This window comes from Rhopalosiphum maidis, chromosome 3 (assembly GCF_003676215.2).
Source record: "Rhopalosiphum maidis isolate BTI-1 chromosome 3, ASM367621v3, whole genome shotgun sequence".
Taxonomy (NCBI): Eukaryota; Metazoa; Arthropoda; class Insecta; order Hemiptera; family Aphididae; genus Rhopalosiphum; species Rhopalosiphum maidis.
Genome location: NC_040879.1, coordinates 53,151,977 through 53,165,435, shown reverse-complemented (window position 1 = coordinate 53,165,435; position 13,459 = coordinate 53,151,977). Strand labels below are relative to the sequence as shown.

Genomic DNA, 13,459 nt, shown 5'->3' with positions numbered 1-13,459 from the left:
GTTAACAACCATTTATGTTCAATTAATTATATTAACATACATTTAATTAAAATGTTTTGTTCCTAAAAATAATGTCTGATAGTAATTAATACTAGTATAATATTTAGGTATTGACCTATACTATAATAGTATAATGTAATAGGTTAGTTGTTACTCTAAAACTTAATACTTAATTTATGAATACAATATTTATAAAAAAAATTTGTAAATAAATAATATATATTTGAAATTACCGGATTGTTATTTCAACATCACTAGAATCAAATAATTATGTCAAATCTTCTAAAAATTAACATTACTCTAACATATAATGCCATAAACATATTTACAGGTGTTGCAGAATATGTTAAAGAAATTTATTGCAATAAATTTTTATTAACCTAACAATGTCCTAGTGTGGGGGGTTATGTTCCCAGAATACTATAGGTACCATATACTATCTATATTATTTGAAAAATAATCGTAATATTTTTAGTTAATTCTAAGGTGATTTTATTTTTTTGTTTCTAACCTGATACGATCAAACTGTAATACTTATTATGATGCTCAAGAGCTTTATTTTCAATGGCCGATGTAACAGTTTGTTCAATTAATTGGTTATACAACTCTTTAGATTTATCATTATTGCAATTCAACAAAAGATTTCATCATTTGAACATACCTATTAAACATTTAAAAATGTTTTTATTTCAAAACAAATTTTGACAAATTAAATTAATTCATATCAATTTACCACATATAGCACATGAACCAGATCCTTCTTGTTTACGAACAACTCGGCCACAGTTCAAACAGTTATTTACTAAACCATGTCTAGATGGTTGACAATGACGCTTGTAACGATCTCAACAAGAACAAAATGTAATTTATATTAAAATTTATAAAGATAATATTTTTACCTTTTAAAAACACTTTTTGTCGATTAAGTCTTTCATCTGTATAAATGTTGAAATATTTTTTATTTTTTCATTTTGATTCCTGTTTCTGTAAATATAACCAATGTATTTTAAGGTATAAAAAGTACATTTTAAATATTAATTTATTAATTTTTAAAAATACTAATAGATAGACCAGTTACTTAATAATTGCAATATTAACAAATGTATCTATATTATCAAGAAAAAAAATAAAATGTATAAAAAAGTTGTGGGAACAGATGGTTCTGTATTGGCAATCCACATTATCTTTATTTAGGGGAAATTAGTGGTATAATGAGTAGAGCATAGTGGTACAGAGAAAAGACACGTCAATTGTCAAGAAAAATAAGGAACAAATAAATTAATAAAGTTAAGGAAAAAAAAGATAATTTATTTTATTTAATAGTAATTTACTAAGAAAAAAATATAGGAGATCTTTAGCATCCTAAAACTCAAAATTAACACCGCAAAAAATAAAAGTTATAATTGTTAGTTCTCATATAGATATTCAATATAAATAAGAAGTGTGTGTTTTGATTATCCACAATCATTAATTTAGCATTTATATTTTGAAATATTTTGTTTTAGATTAGCTGTAAAATGGTTAATTATATTAATAATTAACATGGTTAATATTTTCAATTATATTATGCTTAATATAAACCATAGAAAAAAAGACTTTTCTTAACATATATAAATTACTTCAAATTACTATCATGATTTCAATAAATTTTGGACGCAAGTGCAGATTTTTTAAGCATGCAACAAATTAAAAATTGAATGAGTATGTTATCAACAAAAACGATTTAATAATATTAAACCCTTTGATACTTATGTAGTATGCTATCTATTGTAAAATGGTATATTCTACCTACTAATTAATCAAAATTTATTAAACTATACTAAAACTTAGTACTATTAAACATATTTATTTTATTTTATTTACATACCAAAGATGTTTTTGACTTTTTCCTAAATGCAAAGTAGGTACATAATAAAAAAATATATTATATAATTTTCAATAAATCTACCTTTTAATTATATTTGTCTTTTGACGATCTTCTTTAACCGGCTTTTTTATATTTTGCTTAGAAGGGCATGTATTTTGAACATTTGATGTTGGTTTTTGGTTGGCTAATGGAGATTGTAATAGGAGTTAATCAACAAATAATTATTAACAAAAACAAATTAAAATTAACTTACAAAGTTTGTGTTTTCTTTAAATATCATTAAGAACTGTTTATGAACTTAAAAAATGTCTTATTGTATCTTTATCTGTTAATGAACTTATAAAATTGTCTGACATTGACCAAAATTAACTATTAATCTCATCCATCAATTATGGATCATCACAAGTTCTTTCCTCATATTTTATAATTAATCTTTTTATACTTAGCCAAGTATTTATTGACAAATGTTAAGTATATATATATTAATATTTTAAATTTTATCTATATATTTTTTACCAGATGTATAAAATCAGTTTTTTTATACCTACTTTGTGCATATCACTACTAATTGTATGTATGTATTTTATGTACCTATATCTTAAGAAAATTATTATAATTTTTAAAATTTTTAAAAATCCAAACTTCAACAACAAGCTATTTTAAGTGATATAGTTAGGTATTATATATATGTGTGTGTGTGTGTTTGTGTTGAAACTAAATTTTCTGAATGTTAACATAACTCAACCAATTCAAATTAATTTTTTTCAATAGCTTATCTACTTTTGCATTCAAATGGAACCATAACTCAGTTATTGATAGACTATATTATATACCTTAAATTATAGCTAACACAAAATTGGTTCTTACAAATTAACTATATTGAATATATGTAAGATGGAGATAACAAGCATTTCTTCTTAACAGTTAGAAAATAAATTTTTTTTTGATTATTTTCAGTAAAAAATCAGTAATTTAAATGTTTTGAATTTATAGTCTTTATTAATTTTATAAATGAAAATAATATATTATTTATTAAAAGGTTATGTATATATTCATAATAATGTTGTAAAATTAAATTTATAGCTATAAGCACATTTTTATAAGCTATTGGAAATAAACAAGGCTAACATATTATTAGAAGAAAAAAAATTATACAGCTATTATTTTTTTGTATACAATAAAATGTTATATTAGTATAAATATTTTATAAATGTTTAAATAATATAATTAATCAGACCTATAGGCCTATAATAAATGCCCTAAAAATATATTTTAATGCAATAGTGACCTAAAAAATATCTTTAATAGGAAAACTACTATTTTTAACACTTTATTGTAACTAACTAAACTTACCATAATACAAAAACAAAATGCTTAAGTCATAGGTATACACACAATAAAAATATATAAAACATTGGAAATAAAGGTGATTGTAATGTATCTGCTATTAATCAATTGCTATTTAAATATACGAAAACACATACAACAATTCCTGGAGATAAATAAAAATGTAATCACATTAGTTTATAGAACAATTGACATTTTCTATGGATGAAAACTACCTAAAACTATTAAAGCAAACACTTAATAAATAATATGAATTTTCTAACTACTTATTAAATTAAAAATGTTAAAACATGATTAAAATAGACTAATTTTTAATTCCTAAGACCTGAAGCATTTCATACTTTAATACATGTTTAATCTGAGATTTTGCAGTAGAATAAACCTCTTTATGTTTCTTTAATTTTTTCATTTCATCATCTATATAAACAGAAAATAATAGTGGTTCTAGCAACAAAGACGTTATATTTTTTACATTTTTGACTAAACGGATTTTTTGGTTTATCAATTTTAAATCATAGTCCTTAGTACTTCTTTGTTTTTTATTTTTCAAAGTCTTCATTTTTTTTAAATATGAATCCTTTGTTGGTTGGCATTTAATGTTCTGAAATTTTATTATCATAAATCGTTAATACAATTTTAAAACATAATTTATTTCATAAAAAAGTTTAAAAGACATTTATAAAAGCAAAAAAATAAAAAAATAAAAATTTAATTAAGTATTAATTACCACTGGCTTGTCTTTTACACTTTTATCCATTTGCTCTGCATCAATACATGCATTTAGTGACTTTTTTTTGCTGTACCCCTAAAAGTTTATTATTTTTATAAAAATTTTTTCACATTAATGGGGTTTCAAAGAATATACCATAAAATCTGCACAATATTTAATCGTTGGGACTGCTGTTGGTTTTAAAGCTCCTTTCCCATCATTAGTTATATATTCAGTTTTTTCAAAATGATTGCCACATAATCCACTGTATTGAGTAGGTTCCCATTCTATTGACTGACCGGTAGCTGTTTTCCATAAAGACAGTGTTTCTGAATTCATTAAAGGAAATCTATAAAAAAAATATAAGAACAAATTAATTTGTAGTTATATTGAAAAACACACACTTTTGATTTAAATTTTAATAGTTGAATGATAGATAAAAACCACACACTTTATCATTTTTATAACTGTTTACAGATTATGTACTCTTCAATTCTAACAAATTTCATTAAATGTCATAATAATAATTTTAGGATATGTAGTAATGTACACATTATCATAAAATATACTATAAATAAATGTAAATCGTGTTGCTTAGAAACTAAATCAACTCGTATGTTATTGAAATAAAAAAAAAATTATCTACTCACCTGTTTAAAAAAAAAAAACTACTGCAAGAATTATATAAAAATAAAAATAAAATGTAAATTATAAATGTAAATGGAATTATAAAAAAAACTTTGTTTGCCAATAATTATTTATGCAATAACCTATAAACTGTTTAAGTTTTAAACAATATTTCTAAAGTTTCCAAACATAGCTAAATAAAACTTTCCATACAATTAGAGAATAAATCCTACTATAATAACTTTATTGAAAATATTACTGTATAAGCGTAAGGTATCATAAAATATGTCATACCCTAGTCAAATTGTATTGTGTTTATAAAATTATTGGTTAGATATTTAAATTCTAGAAACAGACAATGTGAGTCTACTAACTTATATGGTTAGTAAAATTTCTTATATGGTGTCAAGACACCATAGACCTTCATAGGACAATTTTTCATTAGTCTTTATTTTAGATATTTATTACTATTATAATTGATGAAATGCATATTCATGCATATTCTACCTAACATATAAAAAAACAAATACATATATTTGTGATGGAATTTATGTTATTGCACACTGTGTACATATAATTAAACAAATGAGTTAATTATAAGTAGGTATTCTAATTATTGTTAATCTTACTTTCTTTGATATACATCACAAGAAAATATATAATTTTTTTGCTTAAGTAATACCTACTGAATTATAGGACTACAAGGATTATGACAAATAAGGCAAATTAGGTATTGGTCAATTTATGATTTATTTTATTTTACCCTATACATTATGAGCTATGACCATTATGTAATTGAAAAATGAAGCTCACCATAAAAAAGTATAGGTAATTGTTAATTAAAACATATTTATAATATCATTCTCATCATTTTTATAAATAATAATTGAATAAAATATCATTAAACATAGTATTATATAATATAATACTATCAATATTTGTTAAAAATATTCATGTTAGTATTAACCAACCCTGAAAGTAAACATTCATTAAAACATTTAAAAACATATTGTTAATTCCCATATTTTTTTATTTATTATTAACATTCACCAATTTATGATGTGTACGAATCTATATTGTATGTTGGTGAATTCCAGCATCCATAATAATGTGGGTACATTCACATTAACATATTAAGTTGTCGTGAGTGTGTGTGTGTTCGTGTAAGGTAACAATATAAAATATAAAAATATACGGACACCTAATTGATTAAAATGCATAATTTTAATGGAGATCATATTCATTTTTTATTTGAATTAATTATTTTAAAATCTTTTAGTATTATTTACATAAACAAAAATTTAAACTTTTGACAAATGTATTATAATGTGTACTGGTTTCGGATGTACAACTTTAAATAATTGAGTGGTTGTTGTAATGGGCTGTAGATTTCTTGTAGTTACCTGTGTAATTTGACATCGGTTTTGTCCATTAGGGTTTTGCAACCAATTACACTGCACTTCTTCTCCATAGTGATAGTTATACTTTTGTTTTAAACAATTAAAAAAACAGCACTAATTACGGTAAGTCAGTAATAATTTTTAGTTATTTCTTCTGTGTTTCAACTTCTACTGGACCATTTGGGTGTTACCGTGTTAGTATTGATTATCATAAAATCGATATGGTGATGGGGTGTAACCGTCCGATGCCACAATATGTTTCCCCCGAGTCTGCGCTCCTGTAAGCGCGTTGGTTACGCCCCGCAGCTACCGATCGGCTGTACTTCGACTACAACGCCGTGCCCAGTCGGACATTTTCGAGCTTTTACAAAACCGTTCTTAACATTCACACATCCGTAATCCTTGTCATTTTTTTTATGCCAAAGCCACAATTTCATGAAAAAAATCAACATATTTCATGTAAACATTTTCTATTTTATACCATGTGGCGACCACGAATTAAGATATACCTACCTTAATATTTTGACTCATGGTGGACGGTGTTTACCGTTGTCCCACTATAATTTAATATATCGTGTCCCTTAAATTAAATTTTGTGACATAAATATTACACTGTACAAAACTCATCCCCATGTACTCAATCCCATCGACTTGTTCCCTCATTTAATAATTATTTGTATTTTACTTAAATTTCACGTTGGATTATTTAATTTTATTTTGAAAAACTAAGAGTGAAATCATATTTTTATGGGTTTAAAAATATTGAGTTAGATTGTTATTTTATGGGATATTGAATAATTTCAGTTTAATAAGCATTAAGAATATTTTTGATAATATTTTCAATAAACTGCAAGGAAAAACCAAAAAGGAACCTAACCTACTCTAACCTAAGTCTGGAAGTTCATATTAAATGTATATATTATATACGATGAAACAGCTTTATTTCTGTAATTACAATATACATTCACGTGTTTCGACTATAGCGATTGAATAATAAATATCAGAATATAGTATATAGACTATCAATATATATATATATATATATACAAGATATTAGTGAATTTAAAGAAGTAAGATATTAGACGTCTGAACGATAAGAACAACAAACAAATATCCATTTGTAATAAAAATAAATCATACAAAACATTATTTATTATTGAACTTCGCGTTTTTTACAACTAAAATCTACCTCATTCTTTTATAATGGTTGTCAGACACTGCCAGTACGTGAGACCGGTATAGAGTATATAGATTATAGACTCATCAAGGTCTAAATAAAATATTGGAGTGGCCCAGTCTAATGAAAATGTCTAATTCCACCTATGTTAGTAGGTAATTTAAGTATTCAAATTATACATTTTAAGCACTCAAATTATTTACTATTTTTTCAATTTTTTTTTAAGAATTTTTATAAAACAAGTAATGGGGAAAGGGGAATGGAATCCTGAAATTTTTTGAAAGCAAAATAATGTATGACGGACACCTTCTAACAGTTATAACTTATCAGTGGCGTATCCAGATTCTTTTTAGGGGAGGGGGCATACACTGTCTAAAATTTTATAAGACCTATTGTAGTATGCGTTCATGTATACCCATGTATAATCTGTAAAACAAAAAATAATAAATACGGCCAACGAGAGGGGCATGGCCACCGTGGCTCCATCACTGTAACTTATAACACTATTGAATAATTGTTGTGTTTGTGTTTGTTTATAATTATTATATAATAGGTAATAGATAATATTAGATATACATTAAACATTATAAAATAAGTGGGTATTTTTAAAATTTTAAAACAAAAATAAAATTGATAATATTATAATAAATTTATTGCGTACCATTACATATATTTACCCAAAATAATCTGAGTGGGCACCAAACAATTTTAAGTAGTTTTCCTATATAATCGATACATGTAGAACCATTTAAATTTTAAACTTCGCCTTAAAATGTAATCTGTGTACCGTCCCGATGATCGTCATGTGCAGGAACTATATTTAGTGCTTACCATGCCAATTCTTGTATCTGTGGTTAGTTTTCTATAGTTACGGAAACGTGTATTGTTTTCTGATAGTGTCAAAATATTATATTTTAATAAATACTACTAATCATAATCAAAACTAATCTATATAATAGAATTGGTAAATACACCATAAAATGGTGTGTAAATGCATAAGACATTTACCCCGACAACAAGACGTTTTCATTGATGACAGCAATGACGATGGGGCCCTAAGAAACGCAAAAAAAACATATTTAATACATGCCGAAATGGCAATTCGGTTACGTGAGGTATATAACACATTAGTACCTTATTTTGGATCAACAACTGACTTGAAATCTATCCCGGAATGGAAGAAGGAAGGAATGAAACTAAATATATTTCTTTTGGAAAAAGCAGCAAATATGTGTGGATTGAATGGTCAGAAGTTCTCAAGGTGGTATTCAGTCAGCAGGTGGGCAAAGGAAAATAACAACCCGCTGAGCTTTGAAGAGTTTCAGTCGATAATAGAACGTTATGCTCAAGCGGGTAGGAACACGGAAAAAATCCGTTCTTTAATCGAAGAAACTTTAAAGAAAAATGGCAAGCGACTTCAGTTTGATCTTAACGATTCGAATAAGTACCAAATAGTGTACTCAGAATACCAACCAAAATGCACACCAACGCAGAAAATATCCTATTGTCCGTGTGTGGGTACAGTAGTGGATCCATTGGTGTATAAAGTGATGCATCGGGCAGAGATAATTCTAAAGAACAACAAAATGATTGACAATATCAATACAAAAACCAACAAGTTCTGGCAGATATAGGTAATAATATATAGATATGAAACGAACATTGGACCCAATCAACCCACTCACGGGTACTCTACCCTGATTTGCATATACATTGGCTTTTCAATCCAATATTTGAAACAGCTATATAACAATAGTAATGAATAATTTAATTAAAATAATTTTTAAATAATATTATTATAGTTAATATAACTTAACTAGTTAATATTTTAATCAATGAAATTATTTTACTATGCTTTAAAAAAACAAGGAATAAAATTGGGGATAGTTATAAAAAACTTCTATACTTCTACAGTGACACAAATCAAAAAAAGTGGGCAAGCGGGTATCGCTCTGCTGTATAGTAGAGATGGAGAGTAGGTCAATATAATAGATGTATTAAATTTGATTCTGGACGGAAATGATTTGTCAGTCTATGATAATTAGTAGGATATATTATATTATTAGGTACCTATATATTTTAAATTGTAATACGTCGTTTACGCGATTTCGTAAAAAATTAAATTTCATACCTCCTAAATGTTTTTTTATATTGACGCTGGAATTTTTTTTTACAGTTACTTGAAGGGAAACTTATGGATAACCTTGTGTTGGGGTTTTTAACCTTAGGTATAAATCACAAACATTTTACGAATTTTCAACTTCAAAATTCCTTGCAAATTTTCTCGATTTTGATATATTTTGTAAACATTTGAACTTAAATGCTTGTAAACAAAAATTGTGACTAATGATTTTTATTTTTTTTTTATTACGATAAGTAAAACTTATAATAAACCTTGTATTAAATTTTAAAGATTTTTTGGATAGCCAATTTTTTTTATAGTCATTTCAAAAAAAAAAAAATTAGAAAAATCGAAAATTTCAATTGTCTGTAATCTATAAATAGCTTAAAAATTGTCAACATTTAATCATAAATATATTATGCTAATATTAACATTTTGTGAAAATTTCAAGTATTTGCAATGGTTCGTTTTCGAGTTACAGCAAAATAACAAAATCGATTATGTCAAAAACTGATTATACGTAAAAATTCCCATTTTTCGTCACTTTTTTAGGGATTTTTCTAACGCTTTTGAGAACTACTGGAAATTTGTACTTTTACTTTATAGTTAAAGCACTATAGGTATATGTAAAACAATAAACACTCCTACATAAACAACTACGACTTCAATTATAATATATAAACACATTAAACAATCATATATTAATTCACTTGTAGATCAAAGTATGTTTCAATGAATAGTTATAGTACATTTCTCACATTTTCTAAAACTTATTTAAAAATTAAAATATAAAAATCTATTTCACACAATACATTTATATAATAAAGTATTATATTACTTATATTACTTTTGGACTGTGTTGATAATTAAATAGTGACACAGAATGCGTTTATTAGGATATTTTATTTACAAATAATTATTTGTAGATACAGAGTATAAGTATTGTTTATTAACACGATATATAATAGTGCATTTCTCAGAAGTGACGGTTTTTGGAATTTTGTCTGGGGCCCTTGGATATACTTACAAAAAAGTGTACAATGATACCTGTCATTGCATTCAAATTTAACATATCCATTATAGTGACCTAGCTACTCTCCATCTCTACTGTATATACAGCAGATGAGCAAAGCGATACCCACTTGCTCACACTTTTATTTTTATTAATTTCTCCAAAACTTTGTCAGCCGTTAATTTCTAATCTTAGTGAATATACATCATAGCTAGACTAGTAACACATAACTGTTTAATTAATATGTTTTAAGTAATAACCGTTACCGGTATAGTAAACCCGTGTTTTTATACAAAAACGTGGTTCTAAAGTTCAACTTCACAACAACGTCACACCACCTCATTGGCTAGTATCGAGCTAGCATAACAACAAAATCCGTCAATCATCTTCTTAGTCACAGCTTGTCCCATATAATAAGGAGACCCTGTTACAGAGAGCTTCAGAGATTGTTAAACAGTCATTCCAGTTTCTTAAGGTACTTATATGGGTCGTGGACTTTGTTACGGCCACATTGCCGCCTATACGAGTAGTACCTCCTTGTGATAGAATAATACATATTCTCTGGTAAATTACTTACGAAGTCAATCGACTTGAATGATGTGAAAGTTCATAATTTGAAATTTCGTTTATACTTTTACAAGTCGATTTTAATATAACAGTTATTTTATAAATTTATAATTTACAATTTAGTTAACTTTATTTTAAACCCTAACCTTCAACGTAACAGTGAAGACACACGGCGCCTTCGTCGTAAAAGAAGTATTGCAGCGACCAAATGGTGAGAGCACCTAGCGATTATTACACCGATTATGTTAGGTTAAGTAATGTACAGTAAAACTATTAACATTTAATGAATTGAATATTGAATTTTGTTTGTTCACTTTATACACTCGTTCAATATTAATTGAACCGCCGATAACCACAACAACCGAAGTGTATTCATTTATTTTTCAACCGCACAAGAATAAATGCCGGAATAAAGTCACTGTTCGAACGACGAAGATTAACATCAAAAGCGTTTGCATAGGGCAATCGATCATTCGCGAATGGCCAATGACTTGATCCTGGCATTATCGTAGATTATCACCATACATGCAGATACGTGCACGCGTGTAGCTCGCTCGTCCTATATTGTCCGAGTATATTTTATACATTAGTAATATTGAAAATCACCAAATCGGTAATATTAAAAATAATATATTATTAGCTGTTATTTATATTAGTGTTTCAAATTCGAGTATTATTATACTACAGTATTACTATAGTATTACTTACGATATGACTATGATATAGGTTATGATATATAGACTGTCTATGAACTTAGTGTCAAACAGTGCATAGAGAATTATACGAATTGTTATGCTTGGATTTATTGTACTCTCTGTTTTATAAGTTATGGCGCGGACTAGTAAAAAAGGCCAAGGGATGTTATATAATTTAAAAGGCAAATAACAAAAAAATTTTGGGCAAATTTATTGTCACCCTCCCAAAAAAAAAACTCAATGTTACATTATGTTAATAATAAATTAATAAAGTAACATATAAAAAAAAACTGCTCAAACTAATTAACCTATTTATATATTGTATTATTTATGATTGTTCTTAATATTTTATAAATAATAGATCTACCTACAACTTTAACTTTTTTTGCAGTTACTGCAATGTAGGCACCTAATATCTAAGTTGCGGTCACAGCAAAGACTGAGCTTTACAGTGATAAAAAAATGAGTTAAAAAATTTAGAATTGAAATTATATATTAGTATTAATTAATATAATATTATAATGATAGTATACCTAAACAATTTAATTTTAAATTTGAAGCTCACGGTTTTTAAGTAGTCCAATCTGGAGATTGTTTTTGTTTTTTGTATGTATAAGTTCCATGTTTTTATATTGAAGTTGACTTTAGAGCTATTAAATACCATGTTATGTAAGTTTATACTATAAAATATACTGTATAGTAATCTTAAATGATTATCAACCATCACCGTAGTTTGTTTCATAAAAGATGATATGATAATTATTATACATTTATAATACTAAACTTCAACTGAAGTCGATTACTGTTGTTTTTTAAATACAAAAATACAATATATTTAAGAAATTTTTATTAATTTTTGTAATTTTATCCCACTATTGAGTTATAAAAGTGCAAACAGTGACCGCAATTAGTACGTAATTTTTGATTTTGACCGCAACTAGTAAGCATCGTAACTTTCACTTTTAATATTCACATTCATTTTAAGTAGTGTAATTAAGACACATTTATACTGATGGGGACAAATATATTTTAAGGCGAGGGATGCTGTAGCATCCCAACATCCCAGCCAGTCCGAGCCTGTATAAGTTATATAAATTAAAATTTATTTTTTATTTAACATTACTGCAAAAATAAGGTTTTTATAATTTTTTTAAAAATATTTTACGTACCTACCTTTCTATAAAAAAAAAAAAACAGACGATAATAGTAGTATTATTTTTTATACTCTTATGATGTATGCTTGTGTGACCTGAGTTTTTTGTCGTAGTAAACGATGTTTGCATTATGTAGCGACTCGTGTTAGCTCAATTAAACCATTAACCAAATTTATTATACATGATAAAAACACGATGAAATTAACCACAGTAAAAATAATAATAACTCAAAAAATTACCGAATAAGAATACCTATAATTTACCGAGAAACAGGGTTTTACTTTTTAACTTTTTCTTATTAGTTTAATCATAGATTTTATTTTATTTCTGTTAACAAGAATCGCATACGAGTATGCAAAAAGTGCTTAATTGGTTAAGTTATGCTAGACAGTTATTTAAGTACTGCTTTAATTAAATCATTAAAATTATAAGTGTGAACAAAATAAATAATCCAATTTTCTTACAAGGTACAACTGGTACAAGGTACTATGGTTAGGTTATTATGAATAATATTACCTTTGCTTTACATAATTTTACTTATTTTTACACATCGTTTTTACATTATTTAAGTTTATGTTATATATTATAATTTTTAAGCTACCTACGTATTTTTTGTATTCAATTAATTATGATTATGATGACAATGCAAGTGTATATGAGTGAGTACTATTTATGAACGAATAGTGTTAATGTAGTTAGTAGCACTGTTTAATAACATAAATATACATATTTCTTTATTTTTATAATTAACAGTCAATAATATTAATTTGTGATACTGATAG

General features: G+C 26.0%; 1 protein-coding gene across 2 annotated transcripts; it reads right to left on the bottom strand.

The window, feature by feature from the left end:
• Positions 1–3,497: 3,497 nt before the first annotated feature.
• Positions 3,498–6,131, bottom strand: LOC113558919 (THAP domain-containing protein 1 B-like). 2 transcript variants are annotated; one of them, XM_026964501.1, is made up of 4 exons: positions 5,954–6,131; positions 4,080–4,272; positions 3,942–4,019; positions 3,498–3,815 (listed from the first exon to the last, which is right to left on the bottom strand). In XM_026964501.1, the coding sequence occupies exons 1-4, from the start codon at positions 6,019–6,021 to the stop codon at positions 3,519–3,521; spliced, it is 636 nt and encodes a 211-aa protein (XP_026820302.1). In that variant the 5' UTR covers positions 6,022–6,131; the 3' UTR covers positions 3,498–3,518. The 2 variants fall into 2 exon arrangements, with proteins under 2 accessions (XP_026820302.1, XP_026820303.1); XM_026964502.1 differs by lacking the exon at positions 5,954–6,131 and adding an exon at positions 5,601–5,680.
• Positions 6,132–13,459: the final 7,328 nt, after the last annotated feature.

Excerpts from the sequence above, each read along its gene's own strand:
- LOC113558919 (XM_026964501.1), bottom strand. The coding sequence starts at position 6,021 with ATGGAGAAGAAGTGCAGTGTAATTGGTTGCAAAACCCTAATGGACAAA. Across the intron at positions 4,020-4,079 it reads AATATTGTGCAGATTTTATG|GGGTACAGCAAAAAAAAGTC; the intron begins GTATATTCTTTG and ends ATAAACTTTTAG. Across the intron at positions 3,816-3,941 it reads GTGTAAAAGACAAGCCAGTG|AACATTAAATGCCAACCAAC; the intron begins GTAATTAATACT and ends ATAAAATTTCAG.